Source organism: Lissotriton helveticus, chromosome 2_2 (assembly GCF_964261635.1).
Source record: "Lissotriton helveticus chromosome 2_2, aLisHel1.1, whole genome shotgun sequence".
Taxonomy (NCBI): Eukaryota; Metazoa; Chordata; class Amphibia; order Caudata; family Salamandridae; genus Lissotriton; species Lissotriton helveticus.
This window is the reverse complement of record NC_136060.1, coordinates 374,892,445-374,911,150: the sequence shown is the minus strand read 5'-3', so window position 1 is coordinate 374,911,150 and position 18,706 is coordinate 374,892,445. Positions and strand designations below refer to the sequence as shown.

The 18,706-nt window shown below is 41.4% G+C and overlaps 1 protein-coding gene across 12 annotated transcripts in view; it reads left to right on the top strand.

The window, feature by feature from the left end:
* ADD1 (adducin 1) overlaps positions 1 to 18,706 on the top strand; it is a 634,474-nt gene that overhangs the window by 391,972 nt on the left and 223,796 nt on the right. For all 12 annotated transcript variants that reach the window (XM_078678558.1, XM_078678561.1, XM_078678553.1 and 9 more), the window contains 2 exons: positions 5,999 to 6,142; positions 10,560 to 10,658. In XM_078678558.1, the coding sequence (XP_078534684.1) occupies positions 5,999 to 6,142; positions 10,560 to 10,658 (243 nt within the window). The remainder of the gene's footprint in view (positions 1 to 5,998; positions 6,143 to 10,559; positions 10,659 to 18,706) is intronic.

Here is an 18,706-nt window from a genome sequence, read left to right as displayed (position 1 = left end):
GAAGAAATTCTATCCGCCGCTAATTCCTCCAGGGAAACTTTCCGCATTGTTGAAGAACTCTTGAAAACCCCCGACTCACCCCCAGTTCCTGACTCCTCTGGTCACCGATGTAACGAATTGGCAGAATTCTTCGCCATTAAAGTTCAAAATATCCTAAAAACACTCCCAAAGATTGACTATGCAGAGCCTTACCCTTCAGAACCACAGAATAACGCCCTCTGCCTAGCTTCAGTTCAAGTGTGGCTCGCCTCTGAACCCGGCACCTTTTAACATCTTGAATGCAGTGGCATCCACCATCAACCCTCCCATTTCCAACTTAATCAATGCCTCCCTAGAACAGGGTACTGTACCGCCTAATTGAAAAAAAGCGATCGTAAAGGCGGAAAGGTTTGTCAATCAACAACTCTCAGTCTTCCTGGAGTCCGGAGGACACCTACACTGTTCTCAGACATGATTTCGCCCTGGCCAGGGCACTGATGGCAGTGGTAGAGGAAGCGAGAAAGATCGTTGACTCCGGAGGATCAGCCACAGTGATCCGCCTGGACTTAAGCGCAGCCTTTGATACGGTGAACCACCGTATCCTGGGTCACCGGCTCAGTAAGATTGGAGTTACAGGGTCTATCCTGGCTGAAATCATTCCTTGAAAATAGAACATTTCAGATCGCTGAAGGCAACATCCGTTCCAGAGATATTCCACTCCAATGTGGACCCTCTTTATTGTGTACATGTCCCCACTGGTGGAAAGAGTTGCCCCCTTTGGAATTAAACTGGTCACTTATGCAGACGACACCCAACTCGTCGTCTCACTGAATCAGTCAGACCATTGTCCGGAAAACCTGTCCTCCTGTCTCAAAGAAATCTTTAGCTGGTTGAATGGCTCTCCGCGTAAACTTAATGGCGAGAAAACGGAACTCCTGGTACAGGGTAATCAATCTAATCTCATTCCTAAGCTCATGTGGCCGATTGGTATGGGGCCAGCTCCCTCTCCAAAAAAAGAAACAAAAAGCCTGGGCATCTGGCTTGACCTCACCTTCCAAACCCAAGCTAGGAAAAGTCTGCTTCGGCCTGTTACGAACTATACGCAAAATCCTCCCCCCTCCTACCTACTCACTCTAGAAAACTCCTTCTTCAGGGTCTCATTCTTTTCAGACTTGTTTATGGGAACGCCCGCTTTTTTGGCGCACCCAAAAATGTCATTTCCAAACTCCAACAGTCAGGTGTTGTCATGTCATCATCAAGCTGTGTGAACTCTCGTGCTGTGTGAGTCAGTAGTATCGAAAAATCATTGTTGTAGATTAAGGATAGGTAGAGAGCTGAGCTGACTTCTGACAGTCTGAGGGCATGCAGAGGGGACCGCATTTTCTTTATAGCTTCTAGTTGTCTCATTGGAGGGACGGAGTCTTGAGTGCAGCTACTTTCATTTTGCAGAAGTTCACTGGTGACAGGGCACCTGAAGTCTCTTGCATGGTCACACGTCTGTGTTGCAGCAGCAGTGCTTTATTTGGAGGCTCAGATTAATCAGCTTTGGGTTAGGCTGAGCTGGGCCATAGAGAGATGTCCCTGATCTCTGCAGTGGTTTAAAGAGCTTCAAGTCAGTACAGTACAAGATATACAAGAGGAACCACTTGTATGCTGTCCTGGGCCAGTAGAAATCTGAAAATAACCAATCGCACATGGATAGCCCAAAACTTGTTGGGGGAACCAGTCCTTGCACTATGCTTTTCTCTGTTAGGTTGCTATAGCCATAGCTTCATTTATTAAGCTATCACTTTGCCTCTTGTGTACTGCACATAGATGGTTCCGGTATGCAAGGATGGAAGCAAAGCCCACTCCTTTCCAGCAGAAGTTTGCCATTTGGCTAGACCACCAGACAAGATGGTTTTGTCAGTGTTACAGTCGTTTTGGTTTCACCTTGACCTGCCGGAACAGGTTTATAGTTTTTGCCACAGCAGAAATAATTCTTCTTGTGAATTGCTATTGAAAGCCAGATAGTGCCCATAGCTTCACAATGAATTCCAGAGAGTGGGTGAAATCTGAAGTAGCTGTGCAGGAGGAAATGCTGTAAAGTGGGAGATTGCTCTCTCTGGCTACTGCTAGTCTTGTGGAGCACAATACAGCCTTAAGGGCTTCATTCATTCAGCCAGGAAACCCTGCCTAATATGTGCTTAAGCACTCAACATGCACACTCAACTTGTACTAGAACTAGAATCTGCTGCCACTAACCTTGATTAGAACATTGGAATGTGGGGCACTCCATTGAAGACAATGGAATTCTCCGTTCTTCTACTGGCCGTAAAGGCCCACAAAGCAACATTCCAATGTTTCCACAAAGGTCTCTCGGAGCCTTAGGTGATTTAAACCCCCTCTGGCTCAGAGAGGCCTTTGTTTTTATTTGTTAGGACATTCTGCCCTCTAGTGGCAGAATGTTCTAATAGCCTTATAGCCCTTCGTAGCTGGGCTATACCGGCTATTAAAGTCCCGTTACCTTCTTTAACGCTGGAGCGGGCCTTTAATAGCTGGTATAGCCAGCTACGTTGGGCAGTAAGGCTATATTAGAACATTGGAATGTTGGGAGCTCCATTGAAAACAATAGAGTGCTCCGAGCTTCTAATGGCTGGCATAAGCCTGGAGCTCCAACATTCCAATGTTTCTTTGTTCACAGCTCTGGCTGTGAACAAAGGCTTCAAGGACCCTGAGAGGGATTCCAATCCCCTCACGCTCCCATAACGCTTTGTTCTATTTTGATAGAACATTCTTCCCTCTCGTGTCAGAATGTTCTAATAGCCTTATAGCCCTTCGTAGCTGGGCTATACCGGCTATTAAAGTCCCTCTCCCTTGTTAAAGGCCCTCGCCTTCGGCTTGGGGCCTTTAACGCTGGAGAGGGCCTTTAATAGCCGGTATAGCCCTCTACGGCGGGCTATAAGGCTATATTAGAACACTGGAATGTTGAGAGCTCCATTGAAAACAATGGAGTGCTCTGGGCTTCTAATGACTGGTAGAAGCCTGGAGCTCAATTATTCCAATGTTTGTTCACAGCTGTTGCTGTGAACAAAAAGGGCACAAAGCCCGAGGGAATTTTAGAGTTGCCTCTGGGTCCGTGAGGCCTTTTTTTTTTTTTTTTTTTTTTTACAAATTAGAACATTCTGCCCTCTAGGGGCGGAATGTTCTAATAACCTTAGTGCCTTTCATAGCAGGCTCTACCGACTTTCTGCTTGGGCCTTTAATGGCTGGTAGAGCCTGCTGCAGCAGGCGTTAAGGCTGTAGTAGTGTCTTAGCCTAGTCACTGGATTGGCAGTTGTTGAAATTAGTACTACTTTGATTAGACCTCAAAACCCCAACAGAGTTTAACACACTCTTTGTGAGCAATACACCATAATCACATAGAGCACTAATCAGGAGACTAGTGTCCTTGGTCCCCTGCACCACAAAACATATCAGATCTGCAGAATATTAAAATGAGGAGAAGATTATCATGTGGACTCTGCACCAGGAACCTGCGATCCTTCAGTTGGTAAAAAGCGACACTCCAGTATATCACAAATTGAAGATAATACTTCTGACCCTTCAGTCACCATCCACGGCATACCAAAGGGCTCAAAAGTGAACCACCCTCTCTTCAACATGTATGTGGAATCATTATCTGAAATATGTGATTTGCAGTCCACCACTACACCACTACCACCCAAAAGTACCCAAAATCCTCTTCATTGTGTAGTATCTTTGCCATTCAATCTGGGCTGCTAAATATTCAATCATGAATGGCGAAAAGATCATCACTCTCATTCCTTATAAAACAGAGAACATTTTATTTACTCTAAAACACAAAGACAGCTTTAACATGGATCTGCTGAACCTTTAGAAAATTAGCATCTCTCTAATATCAAAGAATTGTTCTGGTTCCCTTAATATTCATGATCCCTCACATAAGCAAAATAACAAGAAGTGACCACCTTCAACCTAAGGGCGTTGAAAAAAAATCACACAATTTCTACCACCAGATCTTCTGAAATCTGCAGCCCATGCCCTAATCTTAATCATGACTAGATTCGAAAATGCTGTGATGGCAGGCAGCCTGTAATCCATCCACCCCCCTCTCAATGCAGCACTTCACTCCACAGCTAATCTTCTCTAGGAAATATCACCATATTTTAATTCTCCTCTGTAGATTTCCAATCTCCTCAAGTTATCTGGTGGCCTGAGTGTAAAAACAACCTTCTGCTGCACGGCCCAAGTTTCAAAACAACGCACACACTTCAACAAATACTTCCTTCAGCGTATTTCACAGAATGCAGTTTTTGCAATAGAAGTACCATGTCCACTGACTGTGGCAACTGTGTTATGTTCTATTGCACCTTCAGCTGTTTTTTGGACTGATCTCTTTTTCTCGCAAAGGTGTTTTTTGAATTACCATATCGTCCAATTCACATCTCTTTACGAATCCATCCTCTTCTGCAAAGATCCCGCTACACATTCAATGTCTTAGTGTTTATTATACTAATTGTAGGCTGACTCATAGTGAGTGGGTTAGCAACATCTATGTAGTCGGGGGAGAGGGGTGACATTTCCTTATCCATTTTCTTACTAGAAGGCTAAAACACACTCTTCCTTTTAAACCATTATATTACTACTCGAGTGGAAAGGATGCTGTCGCTTTTCTGTTAAAAAACATTTGTGGAGCGGCCAGCTGACGAATTCAGCCATAACTTTACTGGATACTGGTGTCTAAATTCAGATTTCAGAGCAGACACTCAAGTAGTTTAGAATGTTCTGTGTAGGTTCGTATTGTTATTATTATTTGATATGTCATTGAGTTTTGTCTACAGCCTTTCTTTCAGAGCGTGCTTGCTATTCTCTGCAAAGTTTGTTGGTCAAAATAGGTCCTGTATTTGAGAAGATCCAGTGTTGTATTTCTTCCTTTTGTCATGAGAACCTTCATTAAAGTCATGTGCCACATTCTCTCCTACAAGATAGGATCAATAGTGTATGCTATTCCCTCAAAATTATATGATCTTCTGCTGCCACAGTTGTCTTGTGAAGTGACTGGCTGTCTTTGAGGAAATGTCCTGTCAGCAGATTAAATATGCTGCCTATCTGCCTCCATTTATTGAATTGCTTCCGTTTTTCTAAATGGAATTGAGAAGTACAGAATCAGTCCTGTTAATTTTCTTATCCTGATTTGTAACGTTTAAAAGAAGTACTAATAGTCTATTGAAATTCGTGCATAGGTTTAAAGTGTGTGTGTGTGTGTATGTATATATACTTATATAGTAATTAAAAGAGACATTTTTTGTAAAATGTGCTGTGGAATCTCACACGGGAATCAAGATATTCAGTGTTCAACTTCAATGAAGATTCCAATGATGAGAAACTAACATTTGAGTAGAGTATTTTTTCCCTTCTCTTGGAGCCCTTGTTTTAAGCATTGCAGCAGAACGTTATCATCTAAAGTGACGGACTCACACTTTAAGAACTAAGGCAGCATTTGCAGTGTTAACAAACGTGAATCAATTAAAGAACTGTTCCACGACCTGCTTAGAATCCCATGCATTTTGTGAGAGTGGTTTCATAGATACCAAATATATGGCTGGTCAGACGTTGTGCATGGTTGTCTGTTCAACATCTCTGTAAATGACCGTGGCTCACCTGAAGGATTTTTCGTCTCCTAGAAGGCCTTTCCCTAGAGCTTGTAATGTGAAAATGCCTAAAATAGGATGAGAGAAAGTACTCAGCAAATGCCTTTCCTATTACCACTTTGCATTCCAAGCACTATTGACTGAAGTTACCACGATTCTCGAAGCCAAAATGAATGTCTTGGCATTAGTGGTGTGGGGACAGGGGGTACTCTAATTTCAGAGTTGCTTGCTAGGTAGCTTTCCTTTACAATGAATGTTTTGTACTCTGTTGTGCTTGCTTTCTTTAAATTAATTGACTGTCATTGAACTGAAATCATTACTAAAACTTCTATAGCGATATAAATGCTAATTTTCACACCCATTAGGTATCTGCAATGAAGTGTGGCCTTTTGCCAATCTCTCCTGAAGCTCTGTCTCTAGGAGAAGTGGCTTACCACGACTATCATGGTATTCTGGTGGATGAAGAAGAAAAAATCATGATTCAAAAGAATTTGGGACCAAGAAGCAAAGTAAGTATAATTAAGCATTAAGAGAACTGTGTATTTACTGAAGAAAACTGCGAAGTGTATTTACTGTAGTTATTGAGAAATAGAACAGAAGTTGTGTCTGCTGGACTGGAGTTGGTTTAATGTGACTGAAGTTGAGACAGAAGTATGATTAGAGAAAAAATTTAGACGGATGTGGTTTTACAGAATCACTGGATGTAAAGTCCGGGTACCATTCAGTAGTACCTCATACACCGGGATATTCAATCTTAAATGCTCAACCCTTCTCTGAATCTATTTCCCAACTGACAATGATGAATGCTATTCCCAGTGCCTTACTGTAAACACATGAATACACATAATCAGTTATACATATGTACTATGAGAGGTTATTACTAACGAGGTTCAGAATGAATATTTTCCATCACATTGTTACCTTCCCACGAACCAACGACTGGACCCAAAGTGTATCAGTCTGTCCCTGTGATGAACTCTCTCGTCAAACTACAATGCATACTGTTTTGTTTTGTAATTTCTACAATGTGTCAAAGCGCTGGTTAATTCCTATTTAAAAAACGATGGGTCTTCGAAAATGCCGTCCGGCATTTATTCGTCTTCAATTTTTAGAGGTAGAATATATTGCGAAAGAAGTCATCAGATTTTTGAAGTTTGTAACTAGACACAGGCCAAATCTCGAGCAAATATGAAATTTACACTCTGAGTATGTCTACCTTCTTGACTACTTCTATTTTTCAGATGTAGATTTTTAAATGTTAATACATTGTTTGTATCCTATAAGTTCACTAAATTGTATTAATTTTAACATGCACATAGAAACATTTTAAGTATTTATGGTACGATCAATGTTGTGTAAATGTACTTTTATGGTTTTCAAACATACGAATACTGAATAAAGGACTTTTTGATTTGAATCAGTAATACATATGTACTATGTTAAATACAACACATGGTGCCACACTCCACCTTTTCTGCAAGAAACAGATCAGAAGAATAGGCACAGAGACAGAGTACAGCAGCAAGTGATACTGTTGGGCACCAGAAGACTGTACAAGCACCAACAACATAAACATTTATTGAACAGAAACTACAAATAAGCAATGAATGTTAAAGCACTGCTTGCACCACTGTACAGACAATAAAACCTTATTTAGCATTGGATCGTTCATAAATTGAATAAATGGGCAGTATGTGACCATATGTATGTCGTTGTATAACCCAAGTTGGAGCTATTGATTTGGACAGGCTCCCCCTAGAGACTTCCATCACTCAAACTTTCTACTTCAAGTGAAGTACAAACTAACACTACAAGACTTAAGCTCTTACTAAGACTGTCCACTACCCTTTCTTTCCCTTAATGAGCCAATACAATTAATCACATTTTCTTACCTCTTCCTCTGAAATAGTTACATAATCAGGCTTTGTTTCCTATTCTCAATTGCAGGAGTTAGGAATTTTAATCCTTATCTGCTGTTCTCCATCTGACTGACTTTCATCAAGCATGGCTGATATTTCTCAAAAAGCAAATATTTCTCCATTTGTCATGTCATGCATTTATTGGCTTGAACATGTTCCTCAAGAGTGAGGCATAAAATATTTTCTCTACAAATTCCCTCAGGTATGGGGACAGGATGCTGGGTACATCCGTGGAAAACTTGGTAGGGATGGCTTCCATACTCTGCAGCTGTATCGAAGACTCATACATCAGATTTTACATCAAAGGCACCATTCTCCTCACCACAGGAGCCAAAACCATACTGGTCATAGTCTTTGCCAGGTGTCATTCAGCTCAACACAGATGTCATCAAAAGGACTTAACTATTGACTAGTCCACAATACCTTGTCTATTAAAGGCCGATGCCACGTCACTGCTTCAAGAGCCTTCATCTATGAAAGCCATAGTCTGCAAGAGTAATTGTCCAAAAGTGTTCTAGTCTATAAGAAGCTTCAGTGGTGCAGCTTACCTACAAAGGCTTATGGAAGCATTTTATACTAACTTTCCGGAGATCCTCTACCTAGTACTTATCCTTGGCACAGGACATCAAATTCCCCCCTAGTCAGTCTAAAAACAGATAATGTACCATCACAAGAGAAAATCCACCAGTGCCTTCCAATCCTACAGCTGAAGCCTCGCCAGTGCCATCACCTCAGTATGAACGGGTGCTTGAGGAAACCACCTGCTTCAAGATATTGACTAACCTAATGAAGGCTATGAATAGGATCATTACTTGGAGCTGGAAGGCGGTCTCTTGGATCTGATCCAAGGCACTTTCCACCAGATAGGGATTGAGTATCTACTAAATTTGGCCGTTACGTTCCATTGCCGGATGGACCAACCTGTAAATCAAATCCAGCCACTCCCTGTGCAGCTCAGACAAAGAAACAACAGCATAGCGATACGAGGGCAAACAGGTATATATGTTTACAGTCACTAGAATCAAAATGGTTTAAGTGACGTAATCATTGGGCTGTACAACAGAGCGCTTTGATTCAACATACCTCCTGAAATCTAAGTGGTGGTTCAAGCCAAAGCTGTCCTGTAGGGTGGGAGAACAGTCCTCTCCTGCCCTTATTGATGCCTCAATGGGTTTTACAACTACCATTTTTCACAATGTTGTGATTGGAGCACTTCTACGAGGAAGTGGTTGGCTTTGCAGTACTTCTTGCCACCACAACTTTCAGAAGGAGCCTTGATATGCATTTGGGAATGAAAAATTTATGAGAAATTATAAACTATAAAACGTGGCACTGACACAATAAGATCACCATCCTTGTGCTAAGGGATATTTGTCTCCACAAACATCCAGGTAGTCGTCCTGCATTATCGGAGGTGCTTGTCAATAATCAAATTGGAATCAGCAATACCAGATGTGGCTGCAGAGACCTCTGACTACACAACCACCTTCTAGACTTAAAGATGTCACTGCACTTCGAGCGTCAATCCAGATGATGCTCACTCCTCCTTTAGAAACATCCCTACCACAGGTCTGACAGCGGGATGGAGGATTTAAGTTCCCCTGCCAGACCTTAGGACATTCTTGGACTGTATCTATTTCTGCTTGTCCTTGGAGTTTGTAACAAAGCTATTGCACATTCCTCAGAAGCCTAATAGACAACGTCATCATCAGACTCTAAAGGTCGAGATTTTCAGTATGATAGAACAGTCGATATATAACTGGCTTCAGACGCACATATAGGTAAGAGATTCTATTCCAAGTTTTCAGAACCTGTTTGCGGACCATCAGCCAGGCAATGGTTCCTGGACCTCATTGTGGGGTTAGGTTCTCTTACCCATGAATGTCCAAGGGCCTTGCATACTGTGGCATTGTACCATTACACTCTGTCTGCAGTTGACTTAACTGCTATTGAGCTATGTGCTTTTCTTTATAGAACAAGAAATACTTTTGTCAAACACCAAAACGTAACAATAAACAAAATATGGTCAGTCGGGCACAAGATTCTGTTACGGATGCTATGGGATTATAGTAACACAAGATGTGCGTATGTGAGATTATGCATGGGCAAGCAGCATTTGTTTTTCAGTAACACAAAGGTCAGTTCAGTCATACCACGTAACAAAAAATCTCTCAGGGCTTTAGTGTATAAAGAAGAAAGTATTCATTCACTCTGACTTCTGTAATGGCGACCGGGTAGAAATTTCCTTCAACTGGCCGCCAGAAGCCTCAAGTGACAAATCTGAAACAAGATGGGTATTCTCAGTCTTGAAACTTGTAGAAAAAATAAGTGTTTTGCCAGCATAAAGGCATCAACTCTGCTTACTTTTATAGGTCGCAGCTGACTTAGATTGGTGTAGAACTTAACTGGAAATCAGTGTCTATCGTGTGTGATTTGGCTTAAAGCAAAATATTGGAACTGAAGAGAGAAACACACCACAGTACCGCACCATCCCATTTTACACAGCCTTCATAATGGCAGATGTTGATTGGAATAGGCCCCAGATTTTATTTATGACTACAAGAAATTGTGCTAGACCTTTTGTAGATTCATTTGTTATTTATTAGAATAATTCCGAACCATTGCCCAGCCGCAGTTATTTTGTTTGAGTCGTTCTTCACAAATTTTGCATGCAGAACTGATTTCCATAATGGATGATCCAGTGAAAAGTAGTTGTTGAGAGGGTGTATTAAACATACATTCTCGACACAAGGATTTACATATGTGTTAAGCAAATGATTGTGGATTGATGAAATGATGCAACTGCATATCAATGTATCCTAAGTTTATTGTGGACTGTCAAAATGATAAAGTTTAAAAAAATAACCATAAATGCTAGTCTAACCAACTTTGTAGATGCTATTAAGCGTGCACCACTTTGAAATGGTTATAGAGAGGTAGTCTTCTAATGGATGTGTTGATGATGACCTCGTGCTTATTTTATTGCTGTGCAATATTCCTTTGTCAGGTGCTCATTCTCCGAAATCATGGCTTGGTAACTGTTGGCGAAACAATTGAAGAAGCGTTCTACTACATTCACAACTTAGTGGCTGCATGTGAGATTCAAGTAAGAGATCAGTTTCTTATGTATATTTCAACTTGTTTGTTTTGCTTTCTCATTATTGTTGGCACTTACGCTATAGGGGCAATATCATTTGGGGAAGTGGTGTGGCGCCGCGACCAGGGCGACTGACGCTGGATGCTGGGGATCATGGTTCGATTCCTGGCTCATGCAGCAATGGTCTTCCCAGCACCATGTGACTCTGGGCAATAGCTGGCTTAATCTTCCCAACGGCCCCCAGCGCCGAGATACCCCTCCGGGGGTGATTCGTGTGCTATACAAGTATTGGATTTACATTTTTTACATTTATTTGACTAGGGAGAGAAAACACCCCATCTCCCACTACAATCCTCTGCATCATTTGGAACAACCACACACATTTTGAACACCTACGGCCTTTTTTCTTAGCTCATATTTTCTTTGTATGCAACAACTTAGCCAAACTGATAGGAACATTTTTTTCTAGTCAATTATTGCTGAGCAATCTTGTGATCCTCATTTTAACTGCCTACTTTCCAGTCCGTCTCTCGTCTTTTTTTTCTCCCTGCACACACTATAAATGAAATAGCTGGTAGATTTGTTGTGAAGTACAAAGCAAACATCTGTTACTTTTCATTCTCCTCCAACTGCTACATATCTACTTTTTGGATCCCCCTCTTCTTGACTCCTCTCCTTCCTTTTTGCCCTCTAATTAGTCAGAATCTCGGAATTGGATATTCACACTTACCTGTCTGGGGAAATTTCGACTCCATCTCCAGTTGATCTTGTTTGATCTTGCCTACATCTTCTAAATTACCCATTTCTCTTCCTCTATTCGAAAAAATCTGCTCTTGATTCCGATGAAAACTCCAACTACTGACATATTCTTTTTTTCCTGGTACTGAAAGATACTGTCTTTTAGCAACTCTTTTAATTTCTGTAGGGTTATCCTCCTTGTGTTCAGTCTGGTTTTCTTCCTGTTCACTTCACTGAGTCAGCACAATTTCCATCTCAACACTCTGCTTCATACTCAACATAATGAGGAATCTCATTCTTCTTGATCTTCCGGGTACTTTCGACATGGTGGAAGACATTCACTGTCTTTCTAATCTGAGGATTTCTGGTATGGATGTACGTCATGACAACTCGTGCTTTTACACCGCGCTGCCATTACGACGCATCCATTACAACGTAAGTCGTTACAACAAATGCGCTGTAGGCGCTGGATTTTGGAATAGTATGACTTACTATTCCAATTCCAGCCTACGCAACAGTAGAGAAGGTGTTGGAATAGTAAATCTACTATTCCTTAGTATCTAGCGCCATCCAGCGCAAGTCGTTGTAACAACTTGCGTTGTTATGGCAGTGTCATAATGGCAGCGCGGTGTAAAGCCCGCGTTGTCATGGCTGTCTCCCTTCTGGCATAGCCCTAAATTGGTTCCATGCTTATCTTATTGATTACTCCTTTTCCATTTCCTGAAAAGGGGTTGTATCTTTTTCCTGTCCTGTTCTCTTAAGTGTTTCTCAAGGTTTGATTCACTACTGCTTTCACTGTACACTATTCTTTTAATTTCATTCTTTTTATGCTTCATCTTTAATTCACACTTTTATGCTGATAATTCTCATATCTATTTCTCATTTTCTTCTTACTTATTCTTTACATAATTAGTTCATCACATGTCTTTCTGCTTTTGAAAACTGGATGCTCTTGTACTCCTCACAGTTCCTGCCTCATCAGTTATAGCTGATATCATCAGATATGTCTCTTTTAACACCATCTAATTTTTCCCCTCAGCTAGGAATCTTGGTATCTTATTCAGTACTAACTTTTTCTGAACAACTCCTCAGCTGTCAAAAAATTTTGTTTGCAGTTTCATAGTCTAAGACTAAAATTCTCCTTGCTTAAATTGGTGCTTCAGTGTTTAGCTTTTTTTCTTGTATTAACTACTGTTCATAACTATATTTTGACCTAACAAAGTATCTACTAACTCTACTTCAATCTGTGTAAAACACTTGCATTTGTGTTCTTTGTGCTTTTGAATATCAAACTCCTGTTTCTCACTTCCGGGTTCAGCTTTGATGGTACTGTCTACTTTTCAGTTCAGATATCTTTATATCTACAAGTGTTAATACTTGCTTCCTTCATCTTGTTTATGTTCTTTAATTTCTCAATGTATGCCATCTCGTTCCCTGCATTCTGGTGCTAAATTTCTTATCAGTTTCCAGACGTCCCAGACATTCTCAACATTTTTGTGCCTTCATACTCCTTGCACTTCACTAGAATAATCTTATGGTGGTATTCTGTTCTGTCTCTACTTTTCCTGTTGGTAGGAATCTATGGAAGGAACACGTGCAAACTTTAGCAGAGTAGGAATATATTTGAATATATTTGTTACACCTATGCAGATTCTATGTTCTCTTATTATGTTTTGTACTATTTTGATGTTTCACTTTTTAAAACACCTTGACTAAAGGTGCTATAATAATGATGGACCTGAATGTAGAGTATGTTCTGAACTAGAACCTAGCCACGAAAAAGATGCTCCAGCAATGTTGGCCAGCTTCAATTTAGGGGTCATGTACAAGATGTGGAAGCTCGTAGGCACTATGAAGAGAGTGATCCAAACAATAATGTGATTGCAACTGCAACCCACCTAGATATCACTGTGTAGGGATGACTACCAGAGTTTCCTTATACCATTTTATGACCTTAGCGGGAACTGTATGAAACCTCTCGTGTTGCAAGGTTACATTACATTCACAGACCTATTTTGTTGTACCATCTTCGTCTTGCATTTTACTCATGCCTCACAGTATAGAGGATGAAATACAGAAAAAGTACAGCGAGGAGCACAGAATTGATGACGATTATGAGTTTTATGGACCTGAGGAAGATGAAGCGGCTGACCATGTCCCAGAGAAGTTCACAACATGCCACCAGATTATATTGCCCACTTCCACTCAATCCTTAGTTGGGTAGCCAGACAAGTTTACCTAATGATGGCATGTTTTGAACAATAATGCTTCCTTTATGCACCCTAGAGCAGTCCAAGACGTCTGTAAAATATTTCCCTGTTCTGACCTATGTATGGCAAAGAGGCCTGTAATTGCTGACGTACCAGCTACATTCTAGGCAGTAGTTGTCTGCCTAGATGAAAAGTAAACTATGCCAGATTTGGCAACATTGCTCACTGGCACTGACACAAGATTTTACTATTTCTGTAGTGGCATAGAACATGTATAGGAACCTGATGACTCGAAGATGCACTTCCCAGTGATGACCGGTACATCAACAACTTGGGAAGATGAATTCCCAAGGATGTCTCAGCCGCATTGACTTAATACTTGAAGAAAAGCTTGCAGAAACAAGGCGATTGAGAGAGGAGTTATCCGTGCCTCATCTGCCATAATACATACAGTGATTTATCTCCCAAGTGCACTTGTATAAAGTAACACTGCCAGTTGGTTAGTGGTGCTGTATACAAGTAGACCACAGTAGCTGAAGTGCACTTTATTCTGCCCTGAGGTGCAAATCAAGATACCGGATATGCTCTTCAACAATGGGACTTCTGTGGGGAAATGTGGAAGATGAGCTTCATGGCATTAACAGAACATACAGACACTGCGCGTTTGCTTGTATTTCTGCAGTATAGATGACCTGTCATTTTTCAAGACTTTAAAAGATCTTAATTCAACTGAGAAGTTATCTCCCACTGTAATTCACACTGTATACAATGCTATTTCCACAGCTGGTTTCAGGTATCACCAAGACTACTCTTCAGGTAGAGGTCGCATGCGCTTACTGTACAGCAGACCCACAAAGAATGAGCAGGCCTTAGAATTGTGCTTCCAAGATACTACTAAAGGAGTCTGGCATCTCATACCTTCCCTCTCTGACCCCCCACCCTAGGCCGTAGATGGAAGCATCTACTGGTTTGCTTTGGAATGGAAGGCAATTTATCTTAGATTGTTGGATGCTCCAAACAGTGCAGTTATATCCTGGAGTTCCTGCACATGCTTCCCTCCTTTGGGAGTGCACCACCTCCACCTTCAGGAGCTGCATCCAGAGATACTCTCCTTACTTCTGAAAGAGACCAGGGAATGGCTGTCCCTTTATACTGCTAGATCTCAATAAAATCCCTGAAATGGGGCTAAACCTATTGCTGTCCCAGTACTTTAAACTCATGGTGCCTTTGTTGATTTTCTTGGAAGTGGTTTTGTGCTACTGCTGGAGGGGTTGTGCCCTCTGGGTTTCTGTGTCTCTTCACAAGGGCAATGTAAAACTGCATGTATGCATGTTCTGCGAGTGGATAATTGATCAATCCCAACATGAGATAATGAAATATACAGACACAATGTGTCAACTGGATAGTCTAGTTGGGTCTAAAGTCTAGTGTTGGTGAGGTATACTCGTTTCTTCGCAAGAAACATTGTGCCTCTTGCCCCTGCTCCAAATTCAGCATTTTGGTGTGGCTTTATGGAGAGAGACACTCTATGATGCAGAAACTAGTGTGAAAATAGGGAGCGGCCATGTATTTGTTTCTGTAATTCTCACCACACATCCAAGTAGTCAGGATTCAAACGCAGCCCATGGACTCCCCTGCTTCCTGAGCAAACTCAATAGAAAGCATCTAATCTTGTTGTTTGTTAGGTGACCTCTGCTTCTCCTCTATAGACTACATAAAAAAGCATAAATAACCATCACTGTTCAACATCTACATGGAGCCCCTCACCACCATACTCAAAAATGCCAACATCCCCTTCCACCTCTATGCAGACGATATCCAGATCTACCTAGAAACTTCCTCCATTGGTGACATTCAGAGACTAAACGACACTCTAAGAAAAGTCCAACACTGGCTATCCCTCAATCACCTGAAACTTAACCAAGATAAGACGGAAATCATTCTCATATCCAACAAAGAGCAGACCCCCCAAATCACAGAATGGCTAAAAAAGCATTGATGCTTTGAACTTTAATCTCATCCCGGCCGACTCAGTAAAACCACAGGGAATCACTCTGGACACAAATTTAGACATGGTCAAACATATCAAGAACACTGCAACGAGCGCTATCCTCAACCTAAAACTACTTAACAAAATAAAACCCTTCATCCCTCCCAAGGACCTTAAACAGGCTACACAATCCCTAGTTCTGTCCAAATTGGATTACAGGAATGCAACCCTCACAGTCACGGCAAAATCTCACCCAGCTCCCCTCAGATCAACTCTAAATGCAGCAGCCAGGATGGTCACTGGAGTAAAGAAATACGAACACATGTTCGCCCACTCTTGGATAACTAAAGTGGCTCTCAATCGAAATGCGTGCCAACTTCAGAACTGCTTGTCTCACACACAAAGCCCTGCACACTGGCAAACCTACCTACCTGGCCTCCAAACTCAAAGCTGGTCAGACAAGAAATCTCAGGAGTACCAACACTCTACTTCTCATTCCTCCGAAAACCCGCATACAAAAAACCTTATCATGCTCCTGCTCTGGAAAGGCACCCAAAATCTGGAACGCCATCCCAGTCCATATCAGGACTAAACCCTCCTTCATAAAATTCAAAAGCCAGCTCAAAGACCTCCTCCTCAACCGAACTCTTCCGAAGGGATAACTGCCGCCTATTAGAGTATATAGTCCGTTTGATAAGAAGACTTTTACTTCCCCTCCCTCTAGACTCGCTCGTGTGCCCCCCTTCCCTAAACAAGACTCGTCACAAATCAATGTGTTAACTATTGTCAACCTGTATATTCGATTGATACATGATAAATGTTGTAAAGCGCTCCGATACCTTTGGGTCTGGCTGGCGCTATATAAAAGTCTTAAATAAATAAATATTGGCAACAATGAGGGCTATAGTCTTATTAGTTTGAAGTGCTGTTACCTGAATGCACCAGTATTCCTTCGAACTTGAATGCACACAATTCGTGTACCACACTGGACCACTTTCCGACACCAGCCTCCGGTTTAAAGACCGATTTTCTAAGGTGTGGTACATTGGACTACTCTCCCTATCTGTGATACTGTAGACTGGACCCAAGAGCAGCATGAATTTGATATGCAGATAGTTGTTGCAAGTCTTTGTATAGTACTGGATCTTCCCAACCATACTTTGAATAGTTGTCTTTGTGAAACAACATGAGCTAGTGCATGGCTGATGAAAGGTCTGTATTCACTTGGCAGGGTGAACAGAAACACTTGTTAATTTGTGGGGCTCAGGTAATAGGCATTCAGTCTCTTATGCATTAATCCATGAACCCACGTATGCAGCCAAAGGCTGACTCATTTTCACAAACACTGCTCACCAGTCCACAACACTCTACAGACAAACTTGGCAATCAGTGAAAAAGTACTTTGTTATAAAGTACCCTGAACCATTGACTTTGCCAATGCCTTTTTTGGCTTTCCTTTCTGTTACTGTCAGTTTATTTCAGGGAAACAGTTTAGACTAGTTATAAATATAGTCCTTATTTTCATTGTTTATGTAGTAGGGATTCTATCTGTTCTGTGACCAGCCTTTTACTCTGTCTGAGGAGCATGGTAGCAGGCATTTTGATGTCACAGCTCAGCTGTAAAATGTTATTACTGTAGAGTAGCTATGTCATTTTCGTAATACAGGTGACTATTGGTGTCGCAATTGGACTGTAGTAAGAAAACCAGCATTTGCAATGCATTACGTCTCGCATTTATTAGTTATTGGCATTGAAAATGATAATTTCTTTTTTACTTTTTAGTTTTGTAGTAGATTTACATGGTATGTAGTGGATTTATGTGTGTTGTATTGGAATTATTCGTTGTTTATTTGTGCGGTGTGGAACTGTGTGTTGTGAAGTGTATTTGTGTAGTAGAATTATGTGGCATGGTGAATAGATAGTTGAGTTGTAGAGAATAGACAGAAAAGTATAATGCGAGGAATTGGTAGTTTGTGAAGGTAGTGGTTATTGACATTGAGGTAGAAGAGGAGAAATAGTGTGAAAGAAAAAGCGAAAGAAGGGGAGAGCAGGCCACAGATGCCTAAAGAGGCATTTTGTGTGTGTTTATAAGACACCCTAAGAAGAAGAGGAGAGCATGTTTTTGAGGGAGTGGAAGTTTGAAAAGGCCCGTTTTATGTTTTTAGCCCATAAATTAGTCCTAAAGAGCAAAGTCAATTATTTCCGGTTTATGTGCACTGTTCCCTTAAAGAAGCTAATGTGCAAACAGGAGCAGAACTCTTCCGATCGAGCCAGACAGCGTACACAGCCACGGTTTCAGTGCTTCCATTTTGGACAATGTAGTGCTGCTTTTTTTTTCTAGTAAGTAAAGGACTACAAGTCCCATAATGCAAAGGTAGAATGAGCGTATGATCTCCCAGGGTGTGGCTTGAGACCATGTGTGATATGTGGCCAACCTGTTGGGAAGCTGAGGGTTGTGCTTTCCTACAGCTGTTGAACCTCTCAGATTTATGTTTTGAAATGTAAGGAGATGTGAGGCGCCTTCTACAATGAAATTCACCCAGTCTGCACCACGGGGACTCTGATGATGGCTGCCCACCCCGAATGAGTGTTGTGAAGAGCTTAAAAACGTTCCATGGTAGTTTTCCCCTAAATCTGACCTGAAGAGAAAAGGTGAATGTTTCCTGTTTGTGTAGCGTTCCCTTAAATAAGCTGATGTGCACACAGGAGCAGAGCTCGTCTGAGAAGGGGGATGGTGGAGAGCTAGTGTGTGTCTGAAAAAGAGAGACAATGACAGAAGAGTTGTGAAAAAAGGAAGAGAGAGTGTTAGTTATTGCAGGAAAAATGGTGGAAAACGGATGAGTGAAAGAAAAGAGAGGAGGAAGTGGAAGTGTGAAGGAGAGAGAAGTAGTGCCAGAGGAAGGGAGAAAAGGCAGAGTGCAAGAGCCGGGAGTGAAGGATACAGAAAGGAGTAGGTGTGAGATGATCAGGGATACAGTAGAAAGAGTGCAGACAAGCTTGCCAAATGTAGTGAAGGGTAATTTAGTGAAAGTTGAATGTTTGAGGAATAAAGCTCTGAGTATCATGTTTAAAAATAGCGACTTTTCCATTAACTGTAGGTGTTGTAGGTTGGCTGTATT